Source organism: Anoplophora glabripennis, unplaced genomic scaffold, assembly GCF_000390285.2.
Source record: "Anoplophora glabripennis isolate ALB-LARVAE unplaced genomic scaffold, Agla_2.0 scaffold1602, whole genome shotgun sequence".
NCBI lineage: Eukaryota > Metazoa > Arthropoda > Insecta > Coleoptera > Cerambycidae > Anoplophora > Anoplophora glabripennis.
In genome coordinates, this window is record NW_019417746.1 from 34084 (window position 1) to 51204 (window position 17121).

The 17121-nt window shown below is 31.9% G+C and overlaps 1 protein-coding gene across 1 annotated transcript; it reads right to left on the reverse strand.

The window, feature by feature from the left end:
- Positions 1 to 605: 605 nt before the first annotated feature.
- Positions 606 to 16468, reverse strand: LOC108915318 (conserved oligomeric Golgi complex subunit 5). Its single transcript, XM_018721313.1, has 11 exons — positions 16267 to 16468; positions 15963 to 16213; positions 15637 to 15799; positions 13363 to 13523; positions 11256 to 11492; positions 10951 to 11168; positions 6321 to 6464; positions 6131 to 6264; positions 5888 to 6076; positions 5590 to 5782; positions 606 to 1269 (listed from the first exon to the last, which is right to left on the reverse strand). Exons 1-11 carry the CDS (start codon positions 16310 to 16312, stop codon positions 759 to 761), a joined length of 2247 nt encoding a protein of 748 aa, XP_018576829.1. The 5' UTR covers positions 16313 to 16468; the 3' UTR covers positions 606 to 758.
- Positions 16469 to 17121: the final 653 nt, after the last annotated feature.

The window sequence follows — 17121 nt, forward strand, 5'->3', positions numbered from 1 at the left end:
GATAAGTGTGAGTCCATATTTATAATTCTCGGGAAAGAGTAAAGGCTTAATAATCTCACAATCCTTTTATTAAGACGACTAGTTTCGAGGTCTACACTTTGCACCTCGTCTTCAGGTCATAACAAGGATATCACATTTACGAGGTTCTGTGCAAAATTTGGAAAATTCATCTAAATAACCAGTTTATCAATTGTATACTTAATAATATCTAATAACGTTAGGAAGATATTATTAAGTATACAATTGATAAACTGGTTATTTAGATGAATTTTCCAAATTTTGCACAGAACCTCGTAAATGTGATATCCTTGTTATGACCTGAAGATGAGGTGCAAAGTGTAGACCTCGAAACTAGTCGTCTTAATAAAAGGATTGTGAGATTATTAAGCCTTTACTCTTTCCCGAGAATTATGATAAACTAACAAACGAAAAAAAAATATTCGTTTTTAGATAGAATAGAATAGTTTATTTACTCAGCAGCGGTAACAATCAGCAACCTACCGATATAAAATTTAAAATTTCAAAACCTAAACGCTTTTTAAACAGTTGGGGAGGGGAGGGGTACATGATGCCCATGGACATTATCGTTTTCAAGAGTGGAGTGATTTATCTGTTAAACTGTTTTAATAAATCAATCTCTTTTTTGTACAACCTGTTTGTGATTAACAATAATTTTATTATCACATTCACCGTTCTATATTCACCTTTATTTCATATAATTATAAAATTGCACACAAAGTTGAATTACCGTATTATAATTACTTTTTTACACCCTTAATTGCAGTTTCTAAAAATTGTGACATTACAGGATAAGCAGGGTCATAATTAACTGAATTTTTCTGTCTTACTATATGTTCATATCTTTGTAATGCTCCAGCGATAAGATCCAGTCTATCTTCTTCATTTGTATGTTCATCCAGCCAAGTCGACAATTTTGGTAATGACCAACTAGTATTCTGATGTGGACTAGCTAATTCGGGACCAGCAAATCCAAACAACATTAAAAGGATGGTACTGTGAGGAACTGAACTGCCAGAAATTTGTCCAGAAACTATTTCAGTAGGTGACAATGCTATCAAAGATGCCACCGATTTTAGCAGACGATATGGTCTTCCTAAATCAGAAAGTTGGGGGCATATAACTTTTAATGAATTTTCTAAATGGAGATAGTCCGCTTGTAGACGTAAACGACCCCCTTGAGATATCGGTCTCAGAAGGGACGTGTGACGAACAAATAACTCAATGCATCTTATAGCAATGTCACTGCATCTAAAACATAAAAAGTTTTTTGTCTTATATACATTTTAATTAAAGTTTAATATTAATTATTTACAGAATAATTCTTTGTATATTCGGTTTTAACAGACAAAAATATACAATTTTTTTTTATAATTTGCAAAATAAGTCAAATGCAATGGGATTTCAGTAGCTCAGAAACTACCAAAGATAAAAAATAACTTATGACAAGCAGGACCGGATTAACCTATGTTGAGGCCTGGGGCAACAAGCTCTACTCAGACCCTCTTTCTTAAAAAAAAAAATGATATTAAATTTCAAAACTTAAATAGGTTTTTGATTCTAAAAAAAAAATAATCTTGCCAAGGCCCCCCAGTCTCGTGAGGCCCAGGGCTACAGGACCCGTAAAACATTGTGTTTGTAGAAAAAAGTAGAAAATATATCACCATTTGATTCTCTTCTGAAATATGTATGTAACACGTGCAAACAGTAAATGTTTTTGGCATGCGATGTGAAATACGTAGTCACAAAAATATCTTTTTGCCTATTACATCCAACAAGTTTTCTATTATAATATTTTAAGTAATTCCAAAGGAAAATAATATATCTTGTCCAGTTGTCAACTTGCCGTAGCACAAAATATTTAAATATACAGGGTATACCTAATAAAAATGAAAAACAGTTTCAAATCACATACAATTTACAAAAATATGAGGTTAAATTATATAACGGGTTATCCATTTCGAGCTTGGGATAGTAAAGCCCTGCCAATTGATATTTGTCAAATGTCACTATCGTCCAGACTGATATTTGTTTAGTTAAAGGTTTGCCATTTCACAATATGGAACGTTTTACGACCGAACAACGCGTTAAAATTATTAAATTATGCTACGAAAATGGTGGATCTTCGGTGGCTGCATTTCGCACATTACGCGGAGATTATGATTGACATAATCGTCCATCCTAGCAAACAACCAATACAGTGAGGAAATTCCAATAGACTGGATCGGTAACAGACCTCGTAAGACCTGTGCATCATCGTTTTGCCCGTTCAATCGAAAACATAGCCGCTGTGAATGAAAGCATTAACGATGACCCGAATCTTTCGACTTCAAGTCGAGCTCAGCATTTGGACCTGTCATACGGCACATTGTGGCGCCATGATCATCAACTTTTTTTAGCCTGAAATTGAAGATTTTGATCTGGACGATATGTGGTTTCAACAAAATGGGGCCACATGCCACACAACGCGACCAATTATGGCTCTATTGCGCGAGAAATTCCCAGGACGTGTAATTTCAAGATTCAGCGATGTAGCTTGGCCACCAAAATCCTACGATTTAACGCCTTTGGATTTCTCTTTGTGGGGCTATGCGAAAGACCGTGGTTATGCGAACAATCCCACAACTTTGGAGTAATTCAAAGACGAGATATATCAAGTTATGGCCGAATTATTGCCCGAATTGAGTGAAAAAGTCTTCGAAAATTACCTCAAAAAGTTTGAGTCCTGCAAACGGTTCCGTGGAAGACATTTGAATGATATTGTTTTTCACGCATAATGGCATAGTCCAAACTTTATTATGAAATAAAAGTTCCATCGAAATTTAAATATTCACTGTGTTTTTTTAAACTTTACTTCCCAAGGAGTAAATGGATAACCCGTTACCAATTTTCATAGCACAATGCTGGAGCATTGCGCTATGAAAATAATACCACACCGTTGTACTATCTGGCAATTTCCCTCAGACTAATAAATAAAGGGGACGCCGTTATTTACATTCGATAGTGAAGTGTTGATATTATGTGTATTTACAAACATTGGAACTTGGTGACGTCCTTGACGTTGATGCCAATGTTACATTTTTATCTTTATAGCTAGGTACAGCGGTTATTTTAATTGATTAACGTACAAGGATCTACCTTTTTTTTGACCTCGACTTGCAAATTAGTTACATTGTAATATGCATAAGACTACGACACTATTTTCTTGCAACTTGTTTTATAATTATAGATTCTGAATATCCGAAAAAAAAAATACATTATTGAAATTCTTAGCAATACAAACGCCGTAAGTGGCATCATTGCCTGGTATTAAACGGTACTATAAGAGATGCCATTATTACAGTCTATTATTGTGAAATTGATATTAGCCGAGTTCAGTGTTTTGTGTCTTTTTAAACTGTGTTTTTTTATTTAATTTCAATAAAAATGCCAAAGCGGTGTATAATATGCCAACAATTACAGGAAAAGAGCCAAATATGTGCTACTTCTTTTCATAAGTAAGTTTAACATTGTTTCCATGGACGTTCTTACAAGGGTGTAAGGTGTTCTAAGTATTTTATTTGCTAATTTATTACGTTTGTATTTTGATACTATCACTACCTCTGTGTTTATTTGTAGAATACCATAAGATCCTGCGATACGAGCAGTGTGGCTAGAAAATTTAGCCATATCTGAATATGATTTATCAAAGGAAAGGATAATTATGTCTGTTCGAAGCATTTCCGTGCTACAGATATTAAGGTAACAGTAACTGGAAAACAATGTCTCACACATGGAGTTGTCCCTATTAATACAACATTTGGAAGGTAATACGTTTTAAAAAGGTAATAAGAATAATTTAACAAACATTTTTAGCAGTGTTGATTAAAAGGTTGTGCCGTCTCAAAGGCTCCCCCTTCGAGAAATTGCCAGTGAAGGAAATTTTATAGATGTTGCTATAAAACTTCTTTAATCACATGTTGTCCCTGCTCCGTAAGAGAGGAGCTGTCAATGCTATGAGCTCAAAATTCAGTTTATTTTTGTTGCATGCGTTTAAAACGTGTTTGGAACATGTCTATTTTCCCACACGATTAAATGCAGTGGCAGTTTTACCATAAGAGCTGCGGAGCTGCAGAACACATAAAATTTTATGTATTTAATCATATTAAATATCAACAAAATATTTAAAGAATTCAAATGTACTCGCGGTAAAATAAATCTGGGAGCTTATATTATTATTTATTACGACGCGAGCTACGCCCCTTAATATATGCAACCTCATATACAAAATGTGTTCACAGCGAACAGATAGATGCGTCCTTTGTTTTTATTGGCTAATCAGGCACGTGACCCAGTACACGCGTATATTTTAATGAAATATATTTTTGCTCCTTGTAGTTTTATTTAAATTATTTATTTTAATAAATGTAGTTTTTCCAGTAATCGAGAACTACTATGAAATAATAGAACTAATAGCAGGCAATGACATTGAATGCATCATATTTTGTAGCATTAGATACTTGTAAAATTATGTTCACTTGGTAGCTATAGTATAATGACAGTTTCAATTGAGGAGTTTTCTTTAGTCACTCTTTTGTTCTGGAAATGTTTTTAAAATATTAATTATAGATTTTGGAGAAACCACTAACTTTTTCCTATTTATTGTCTATTTATTACACATGAAAGCTTAGATAATCAAGCACTTCTGATTTTATCAAATTCTATTAAAAAGTCTAATTTTTATGGTTTCCTTATATTATGATAGATTTTAAACCTAAACTCGGTACACCACTGTACCAGGGACCATTGTGTTTACTTATATATCATTTGTTGATGATATATGAGTTGTTGTGGTTACATGTTTACACTGTGCACTGAAATAGGGCATGAGGTCTTCCCTTTATTTATTACTCTGAGCACTATCTGTGCACATAACCCCCTTCGCTATATATCCCATAGCGAGCGCGCGTGATAAAAAATATTTAGGTGTTTATTTAGATTCAAATTTCAAATAAGCTAAACATATTGACTATGTGGTTTATAAACTTTGAACACTTACGTATATATATATAAATATAATATAATGTTGAAATAAATAACCTGCAGAAAATACAAACTTAACTAAAACATTATTTTAGGAAAACAAGTTAGTTATGCTAAGAATGAATTGTAGAGAAATCATTCGATGTAAGAACCTCTTATCAACAATTCATCATTCATTGGTAATTTTATTACAGACTCTGTTATATTATCAAACAGATTAAATGGAAAAAACCTTAATTAATCTTAATCATATTAAAAGATCTACTGTTGTTACTTCACCATGAAATGTGGTTTATGCACCTCCTCATTTCATGTACTAGTTCGACAACATTTACATGTACAATATCAAGGATGGTGGATCGGAAGAGAACAAGATCACCAGACTTGACACCCTCCGATTATTTTTTGTGAGGCGCATTAAAATCGAAAGGGAGAATAGAGAGCAATTATACAGGAGAATTGTAAGTGCAGTGTGTTAAGCATATCAGTTATTCAAAAAATTCAAAAATTTTTCAGGAATGGTAAAACCTGTACAATAACCATACTTACTTGGCAGATAAAACTTCCTTATTCTCAAAATTAGACAAATATGTTTGATATACCCTCATTATAAACTGACTCAATTCCCTCATGTATGGACTGCAAGATTGAAAGGTTTTATTAGCAGGCAATGGTAGCTTAGGCCAATCAGTTTCCAAATGAAGTGTTATTATAATTGTCTCTATTACGGATGTAATGGATCCTAAAAATATAATGTTAAAAATACTTTCATTAAGAAACTGTCATTTTATGAATGATGTGACGTTTTATATTTTATTTGTAAGAAATTAAAAAAAGTATCTTTTACCAACTAGTGGTTGTAAAATGGACGACGTTAAATAATCAAGGCTTTGTAAACTTTCGCTGATTATTTTCACACAGGAATCTGGTAAACTATCCCTCATATTGAAAAGCATTCTTTGAATTTGTGTTTGGAGATAATATAAAGCATTGGCAAGGTTCATATTTTTATTTTGACCGATATTTGGAGATCCTCCTTAAACAAAAAAGATGTGGACATATTTTTTTTTTAGATTCAAATGGTACATACCTATAACTTGAGCAGCTTCTGGTCCTGTTTCCAACTGCTGCTCTGTTTTGACAGCGAACATTTTGATGCATTTTGCAACATTTTTAGAAGTCTGTTCATTTAAATTCTGTTCTATCAGTGCTACACTTAACTCGCTAAAATATACATTTTTTAAATAAAGAATGTGACTGACATCTGTTTATTTTATTACCTTGTTATTATTCGAATTAACGAATCAATCTGATCATGGGAGGGCACAGCACTTTCATTATCGAATAATGATTGTGTAGGATCTAACATTCTTGTTAAAGATGTTGAAAGATAAGAATTTTCAAGATTCTTTAAAACATTTCGGCTACAATTGAAATAAAGAACACTTTAATAGTTATTTATATACCTATATCAACCTATGTTTTTGTCTACAAGTTGGTGGTACCCAAAAAATACAGGTTTTGGCCGAGGTACATACTAAATTTTCCCATCAACCTTGGCTAATTTGGTCATATTATTTTATGTATACAAGTACCTATGTCAACCTTTACTTTAAGGACACCGTAGTAGTCAATAGTCGCTCACGTTTTAAGTACATAACATCTAAAAAGAGATTTCTCGACCAGAAATGTATTTGAAAAACTTTATTTTATCTTAAAGTCAACGAAAAATAAACGAACATGTTTTATTCTTCTAAAAAAAATAATGTTCAGAATAATGTAAGAGTATATTATAACAACAAAAATGTTGTCTTTTTTTTGAGGAAGTAATTAAATGAACGGAAAAATTCATTGAAAATAAACTGCACTTATTCCTAATATTAACTGAATATTGCGAACTAGTTATTTAAGATAATTAAGATGACTTTTAAAACAAATTTATACTGCATAAAAAATAATCTTACACATATTTCAAACAACAAAAATAAAATAATATAAAGATTAAAGCATCATCTGACAAACTTATTCTGCGTACCTAGGCTTAAGAAAACTGAGAATCAAAACTGTATAATTTGATTATAATTCTTAATTGGAGTATTTTTGGTGTGATATTATTTGCATGTTCACCTTCTTTGTTTAAATATGTTGTATGCACATTCCAAAGACCGATACATTCTCCTCATTCTTTTTTCTGTTATATTATGTTGCCAGATACATCAGTTACATAAATAACAGCAAAAAAGGAATAAAGTCTAAATTCTTTAATGTTTTTGGTTGAGACTGGTTATTGACTGCTAAAAAGATGGAATGTTCTGTGTAACTAGGAATCCAGGTCAGCTTTACACGATTTTATTTCTGTCCCAACATGGACACACTTTAAAACCACACGATAAGTGATCATGTGGGACAAAAACGTGTCTTAGTGAACCAAACGGGTCATTCCAGAGCATCAGGGTTATCGATATCTCTACTTTGAAGTTTCTGTGAAAAACATACTAGTTCTTTGAGGGCAACCATATATCCCCCAACATGATCTTTACTCCACCATAGCCTCCAACATTTAAGGCCTGCTTGCCTCTCCCTCTACTACAAGATGTAGTTTGGAAAGTGACAGGAGAGCCTCTAAGTATGTATTAATAACAGCACACCCCATCAGGCATTGCCAAAGTAATATTCTTCGATGTTTTTACACAGAGATGGTACACTCGACGCAAGATAAAGGTTTCCAATCAGAATCGTATTTTGTTTGAAATATGACGGCTCAACCGCTTGTCTATATGGGGCATTCCCATTAAACTCATGTGGCAATATTTTACCGTCACATCTAACATTTTACGAGTTTTGTACAAAAATGCTTTCCTGGTAGATTGGGATTTTTAAAATGGGACTAATCGGCAAACTCTTATAGCAGACCCCATATTCATTTTTTATTATCTTGTTTCTATTAAAAGAGTTGCATTTACATTACAATAGAAAAATCGATTCATCTTAGTTAATAAATCATGCGAAACGTCTACTACCTACTTACGAATAGTAGTCCAGTTGGTAGAAATTCGGCCTGTGTCAAACCTTGATAACCCGGAAATAACTACAGGCCTACCCCACACATACGTTTTTGTTTTATGTTGATATGTTGAATAATATATGAGTATGGCTAACAGGTGCAAAATGTTAAGTAACTTAGGATCTAAATGATGAAAATAATTTTTTTTTTAATTATAGGTAATTGTGCTGGTTAATCTACCGTAATGGAATATTTTATAAATATATGTCCAAAAATTAAAAAAAACGGTGACGTATAAAACTAGGGCCACGTATAAAACCTTACCAAATCTGCAAAAATGAAGATACTTGAATTTTGCAAATTGCTTTTGGTTTCTGCATATTTACACTATGTGTGTACCAAATTTCAAGTGTCAGCAAAGCTTCGAACAAATTTGGCAGTTTCGAGTTTCAGATGCCGATGAATGTATAAAACCTTATAGAACAAAAAGTTTTGCTCTCCTGATTTTCGGCTTTAGCATCATTATTATATATATATTGAACTATAGTTTTCAAAAGTTTTATCACTTTTTGTTTATAATTCACTTTTTCAGCAACTTTAAAAAATTGACGTTTTATACCGTTTTTTCAATGTCATGGCTTTGTTATTGCAAATTTCGTAATCGGACCACCGCCATTTTGTAGCTATTTTTATTACGAACAAAATCATGTACCCGAAGCATTTTTTCGTACAGTCATCCCGCTGACTAAAAAAAAATTTTTCACAATTAAATTGTTAATAACTTTTTTCCTGATAAAATACTTTGTCAGCAAATTAGCCTGTTATTGAACTCATCACTTAAAGTATTCCTGTGTAGTTATTTCCGAGTTATCAAGAAAATGTCACCAAGTGTAACTTTTCGGCCTCTGCCGACTGGACTATAGTTAGATTGAATGGATATAAGAAAATTAAAAATTTTAATTTTTTTTTTTTAATTTTGAAAACCCTGCAGCTCGGAAACGGCGGCCTTAAGAGCCTACGTGTGTGTAACAAAATTTATTTAATTTTAGCCACAGAATGGGCCTCTGGTTTTTCTGTACGCCATTAATAAACACTGTATAGGTGCCCGCAATAAAATCAGATGAAGTTTCTTATAAAAGTTGTAAAGCATACTATTCTACATAAAAATGGCCTCTCGACGTTTTCTTGTACTATTAAAATTAACAGAGTTAAGGAGGCTGGAATCTACTCTAAAAAATGTAACTTTTCTTTTTAGAGAAATAGACATGATTTTTAATTTTTAATAAGAAAGTTATAACAATTTCAAATTTTTAATTGTTAATTTTAATGATGTAACAAAACTAAAACATTTTTTTTCTATACTATTCGGTTGATTATTTAAAATAATGAAAAGTTGCCTTCGAATTTTTTTTTACGTTTGTTTTTTAGACAGATACAAATTTATTTACCTTTTTATATTTTGCTTATGACAAAGATAGATTATTTCGTTCGCTATTGTCAATGCGCGTGCGTCAGTAAACGTGTGTTTCTTTAAATTATTGTACACTCAATATCCATTGTTAATCTCAAAAAGGTAAATACATATTAATAAGGACTAATATTTTTTCTTCTAGCCTAAAACGGATTTAAACGGATGCAAAGTATACTCTTCTCTTTTTATAATGCATATACTTCAGGCCTGCTATTTTTTTTTGTGTCGTTACACACGTGCCAACACAAAAAAAAATATGACGCCCCTAATTATTGATGCCTCCCAAAATTCCTATTAATAGTCCACCGGCTCACCTCTTTAAAAGTAGTATGTCTTTTATGTTGGAAACCTTTATCTTGTGTCGAGTGTACATGAGCCAAAACCGGTCTTAAGTCTCAACTCTGTGTAAAGATATTACAGAGTTGAGGCTTCAGACGAGGCTTGGATAATTGTTATGACATAATGCTCCCGTCAAGCTGATATCAGTCACAGGTTGTTCAAGTGTTGTTTGATTGTGATCTGTCAAAAAGCAGATAATCATTCAATAGCTGCATAAATGAGAGTAGAATCACAATATATAGCTTTGATTTGCGAACCCAAAAGGATACCGTAGAAATTGCCTATCAACATAGGGTACCTACCCAGGTTAATTTCTTGTCCAGAGTAACCCCCAAAATAATTAGTATTCGAAATTTCTGACTTTCTTTTTTCTGTAAGGCTTTTTAAGTAAGTTCACAAATAACGCTGGCGATTTCCTTGAAATGAAAATAACAAGGACTTACTAAAAACATTAATGATGTATTATCCACTTTTATAACATCCTGACATTCTGAATTATTAATTAGCAATAATGATATCAGAACCAATAATGATACTACACAGCAAATAAGTCTCTAAAATTATTTACTAACAGATTTCAATGAAATGAAAATGGAAAAAGTGTGTCACATAAATCAATTTAAAAATGTATTTTAAGGTGCTGTGCTGTTTATTCTTAGATGGAAAAATAGTGTTTTGAACATTCTTTGAAATGTTTTTCACATACAGCAAGCATTTACTATTAATTAATCTATCTATCTATAATTAATTAATCTATTTTTACATCAGAAATAGATTTTTTATATTTATCAGTGCAAAATTTGCAATTATACAATTACTTATCTTACTATTGAAATTTAGACATAAAGTAATTGAAATGACACATAAAGTTCTACTGGATTGAAGAGGACCTAAATAAAGCATATATTCTCCTTTTCTTATTTCTTCAAGTTTTTATAAAAAAATTGAATCTGTTTTCCACATTTTTGTAATAATCCTAGTATCTACACATCAATCTATGAATCCCGTCCATCAACTATAAACGGGAATAGTAAAGTCAAGTTTTAAAATCTGCTTTTAACTATGGTATGAAAAACTAAAGAAAATAATTACTTACTCAAAAGTAAACTGATCATATTTTAACTTTTTTGTCATTTCACAATAATTCTTTAATAATTTCGGATAATCTTCTTCTAACATTTGTTGAACGGCAGAAGTAGTTTTTTGTATCTCCTCTTGTAAAATTTCTCCAAATTTGGTCCAAAACATAATGGCTATATTTTGTTCAACATTTTGCATATTTAATCCACTTAACGTTATTTGTAAAAACTTCACCTAACAATAGAAATAGTAACATATTATCCATGTAAATTTAAGCTGCATTAAAACATAATTTTTGAAAAATTAATAAAAATGTCTTACTTGTTTACAAATTTGATAAACATCTTCTGAAAAGAGTTTTTCCAGTTCTATCCAAATCTTACTTCTAAATCCTTGATTAGATGTTAAAGCCACACGACCTGGTCCTCCTTTGTTCTTTGCCAAGTTTCCACCAACATTAGCACTGAGTGCCATTTGTAAACATACTCGACATTCATCTAAATTTTGTTGTACCAAATTATTTGTAATTGTTTTTATAGTACCCAAGTTATAAAAAATCTAAAAACAACACTTAATAAATATTTTGTATAATCACTTTTTACACACGGTGTAAATTTACACTATTAATTATTAATAGTGTAAATTTACACAGCTGAAGTACACGATACTAGAAGCAAAAAAGGCTTAGTAAACATGGGTCCGGAAACGTGCCGTTTGCGAGATAATTTAGAATTTGTGGTTACAAGCCACCACTGACTTGATTGTGTGTAGACCTCATCCTAGTTAGGAAAAGGTACCAATACAACATTAAGAAAAGTTATTAGATATTTTGGTAAAAGTGCAGTTATTTTTAATGAACAAGAAAACCGTAGTTAATATGTTACTACATGTTACAATGACTACAATGTACTTACTTGTTAGTTAAAGGAAGTGTTTGTTCAAAGGGTTTTTCTTGTACCCGGATGCAGGCCTGTTATACTCTTCACTGCATTGAGCGTCAGTTGTGTTGTTTACTTCTTGTGCAATAGAAACGATCCGTGGTGTTGTCTTTATTTACGCAAATGAACATTTTTGAGACATGAAGTTGTAATAAAATAGAATGGATACAGTACACAGTCAGGGTACCACTTCTCTCGGTTGTTTGAGGAGCGTCAGGTGTGTTGTTTACTTTTTGTGTAGTAGAAACGGTGTGGTTTTGGTTTACTCAAGTGAATATTTCTGAGACGCAGCATTGTAATAAAACAGTTGTGTTCTACGTGTGCTGTACAATAGGTAAAATGGAATACTACAGTAATGAGGAGTATGAAGCACTTCATGTATGGTAGGGCTAAAGGCAATGCACGGGAGGCCGTACGCTTGTACCAAAAAGCATATCCTGCTCGAAGACACTCCGAGAGTCGTTTACAAACAATCAAGTCAGTGGTGACTGGTAACCACATATTCTAAATTATCTCGCAAACAGCTCGTTTGCAGATCCATGTTTACAAAGACTTTTTTGCTTCTAGTATCGTGTACTTACAGTTGTTTCAATTTGCGCTATTAATAATTATGATACACTCTGTGTAGTGTGTTATATAAACAGCATGTCCCCAATTATGTGAAATTACTTTTATAAGAGTCAAAAATATTGATATTGAAAAATCACCTTCCGAGATTCTGCCCTGCTTATTTGTGAAACAAAATTTACGGTTTCAAATAAGTAAAATCTAGTAAACCATGGAAATTTAGAATCTAATTTTATTCACTAGTAAAGTACACTTTCTTTACGAACTATCACAAAATGTTATTCAAAAATGTTTCTAAGAACTGAATATTTCTGCAAAATAAAATAAAAAGTCCTACTTTGATTTTTCGGTAGATTTCAGTTTTTTTCATTAGTATAAAGTGCCCTGACAAAATGTTAAGAAAATTTTCTCAGTGTGTGTGAAAAATTTTAATACTTACCTTGAGAAAAATTAAGCCAAATATCAAAAGTCAATTCACCTATCTGGGGCATGATGTACAGAGCCTTCATAAATGTTTACATGCCATGATACTGCCGAGCCTAAGCAACCCAACATTGCACAAATGGTACTGGTAATGTAAATTCCCTAAATGTTGGTGTCATCAATATTAATGATTTGTTTACAATGAACAATGATAAACCGTTACGTCTAAGCTCGAAATAATGCGATCGTTAATTGGTTGAATCGAATCTTGTGAAAAATTACACCAATCACAACCGGTGAAACAGAATGTTGTGTTTTAATGTAATCTTGATCTTATTGTTTTAATTTTACCAAAATTTAATTGTCAACCTGAAGGAAATAAAATTACTGTTCCAAACAACGTGGCTTGTAATCATTTATGGAGGCTCTGTATATGTGTCTTGAACAGTTTTAAAATAGTTTAATGCTTATAACTAAAAATTATAACTTAAAATTATTACCTGTAGGGCAGTTGTGGTTTGAGTAACATTTTCATTTAGAATTCCTTGGTTTAATGAACCAGTTGATAATTGAACTAATTTCTGTTGATGAATTTTTATATTACGAAGTTCAGTATTTACAGCCTCTATATCTGATAATTCTGGATCACAGGCCAGTTGCTCTAAATATGCGAAAGTGAAAAATTAGTTGTAGTACTATGTATTGAAAAGCTAAGATTTTTCATAATAGTATACAGGATGTTACAAATTCGCTTCTCACTACAGGGATCTCGGAAATGGTAAGAGGTATGAAGTAGCTTAAATGAGGGCAAAGTTGCGTAATCAGGGGATCAACATTACGCCTCTAAAAAATCAAGGCTAACATGATTAGTTTTCGAAATATTTGAAAAAAAAACAAAATTTTGGAAATCCATTTCTGTTTCATTTCAGCCTTGTTCGAGGTGATATTGAAAAAAGAAAAACACTTTCTCATGGTCACTTTTTGCCCTCTTTCGAATGGCATAATCAATTTGTATGTAAGGTTTTGTCTCTCCAGGACCATCATCAACTTCATTTTTTTTAAATAAGACCCTAGAAATTTTATTACATTTTTTGGAAGCTTTCATGGCCCCCAATACTGTACTGCCTCAGCCTGAACCAGATTCAGACGTTTTGTCGCGAAAAATTCATCTTCAGTGTATTCGTTCCAAATTTATCTAAATTTTTTATTTAGATTTCTTTGTTTATTGAATTGTATACTGTAAGTATCGTTAGACCCTGTAAAATCCATCTAGTTATTTAAACTATTACCACCACGCTTTATTTATTTATAGCAGCCTGTATAAACATGTAAAAAAACAGTAAATCAGCAAAATATGTAGAATTTTATTGCGAGTATGATAGGGTGGAAGAATGTTGGTATGGGTCAGTGTGAGAGACTGACATACGTTGGCATTTGACCATCCCCCTATAATAAATAAGATTTTCAGGTTTCTTTCATTCATGCACTGAATGATGATAACCATTTCTGGGCACAAAAGCAGTCTATTGATAAAGAGTGATACAGATACTGAGATACTACTATTATTTGTTATTTAAATTTATTCGTTTCTTTTAAGGTAGTAAATAGCATTTTCTGGTTAGTGTAGGACTATCAGGGTCCTGTTTGTACTTTCACAGGCTCTAGGTGTATTATTATGAAATCCATAAAGAATAAGTTCTTCTGGAACTATTCATTATTTCTTTAAAATTAGTTTAAACTTTACAGTCTAATATCACTATCATTAAAATTACCAAAAAATTTCAACTTTTGATAATATACTACAGAGAGTCAAATAATAACATTAATCCCTATCCTATATTCAAAGATTTGTATCAACACATTGTTGTTCTTGCGTAAGCGACAAAAAGAAAATCAACCAAAGAAATAATTAGCTGCAAAAACTTGTGTGCAACAAGAACTTAGTCTTGGATCAATTTATGAAAATTTACGTTTATCTATTTCCAAGGTACTCACATAGAAGGAAGAGCAATGTTGACATTCAAAAGTGTTGTTGTTTAAGACAAAGCAATATGCAAGATGAAGATTTAAAAATTTCCTAATATTTTATATTAAATATAGTATTTTAAAGGATCCTGCACAAAATGAATGGAAATTGAGTCCCGCTAGATTTGGCTGGAATTGTGATATGTTCTCGACATTCTGATCAAATGTTGTCACGGGCCCAAAGTGATCCTATAGTTTCAGAGACATAGAGGGGGGAAGTGTGTGATATTGGCTATGGGCCTAAGTAACCATCGATTCTCGGACTCTCGAAGTAATGTGTACAGATGTATAATGACTTGTCAGTCAATGATTCAACCTAAAAATGACGGTCTATAGACTTCGACAGCATTAGATCGAGATAAATGAACCCCTTACTTATAAAAGTCGTGTCAAGGGCCCAACAAGCACATCTGTTGAAAAAGTTAGTTTTACATATACGTGTTTACAAGAATGTAATAATAATGCCAAAACTATTTAGCAATTTAAATTTAGTTTCTATATAATATTGCTGTTCTTTACTCAGGTTTTATGTAAATATAGTTAATGACATGAATATCTGCGAACCATAATTGCGGGCCTTTTTAAATCCCAGGATTTTCAATAATGCCTCGTTGCATACGTCATTCAAAAATTAAAAAAAAAATTGCATTTTGATTATTCAAGATATTTAATTTAGACAACACTTGATGTTCCAATTTATTACCAATTAGACTCCCTCCCCCAGAGTTAATAGTTAAATAAGCACCTACCTAATTCCTGCAAAATAGTGGCTTTCTGAACTGGATCACTGGTAGTACTTAATCTTTTACTTAATTGTTGAAGTCTGTTTACTTGACGTAAAATATGACTAGCTAAATGTAAACGGCTTAAAACCTTTGTATGTTTTTCCAACTCATTATAAGGAACTGTGATCTAAAATTGAATTAAGTTAAAATGAAATTGAAAATAAAAATGTTAATATCTAATTTCTGGCTGAATCCATTCAATTTCAATAAAATAATGAATACAATTTGTTCCATTCAAATATTTTTTCATTAGAGAAAATAATAAACTTCCGATTAAAAGAAAAAGTTACCTGACTATTTAAACGCTCAGCATTTGCAAATAAGTTCTGTACATGAGTATTTATAATATTCAGAACAGTTTCTAGTTTAGTCGCATGCTCAGCTTGCTGCAATAAATCATTATGTTTTTCCAAGACTTGTTTTTGAAGTTCCAAATTTAATAGTTCTATACCTTCTCCCAATTTTTTTACTTGCTCTGTTATTGTCATCGAGTAATTTAGTACTGCATTTGAACTAGACTTCAGAAAATATTTATAAAAATCTAGAAAAAAAGGCATTCAATGCAAGACATTATTAATGATAATTATTAACTACCATCATTTTCAACCCGTTGAATAATATCATCTTCACTGCGGTCCATTTTAAAAAAATTAAATAGTGAACTTTTAAAATATATATTTTTGTTTTAACAGATATAAGTATATTAATGATTTAATGATAACAATATAATTCAACAAAATTTTCATGAAGAAATAACCCTAAATTCTAGGTCAACCGGTCGCTTCATATATCTAATATCATAGACAGAATCATTTATCTAGGATCATAGATAAGGTCTGTTCCAACAAGAGTCAGGGGTCAGGGATTGAATCCGAACCGTTTGAAATGTATGGCCAGCTAAGTTCTAAATGTGTCTTCAGTGAATATATCGTAAGAATTAGTTGGATGTACATTTCGAACGGTTCGGAACCAATTCCTGACTACTGTTGGAACATACCTATAATAGCTGTATTCTTTTTACCACCCGACTGTTTCACTTGTAAGAATAATTAAGACAAAGTGAGCTGAGATGAAGTAAGATAAATTGAGATAAATTGAGGTCTAAAAAGAATGCATTATTAAGTCACAGATCTCAAATCACAATTATAACCTCTAACATTTATATATTTGTATGTGATAAATCATTTTTATTTTCAACATAATTTTTGTTTTATTAACTGTAACTGTTGTATAAAAATAATTTTGTGGTAAGTATACTTTACTACTACCCTACTAAGATTTCATCTTTTTCGTTTCTAATACACGCCATTATTCCATGGCTAGAAATTGGCCTCAATGATTTGGGATCGAGGGAGATTATCCCTTTTTATCCTGCCTCATCTCGTGTAGGCCTGGACAGCCTTCGTAGGTGGGCCCCATCCGTCGTCTACCCCGACCGCAAATGCGGCC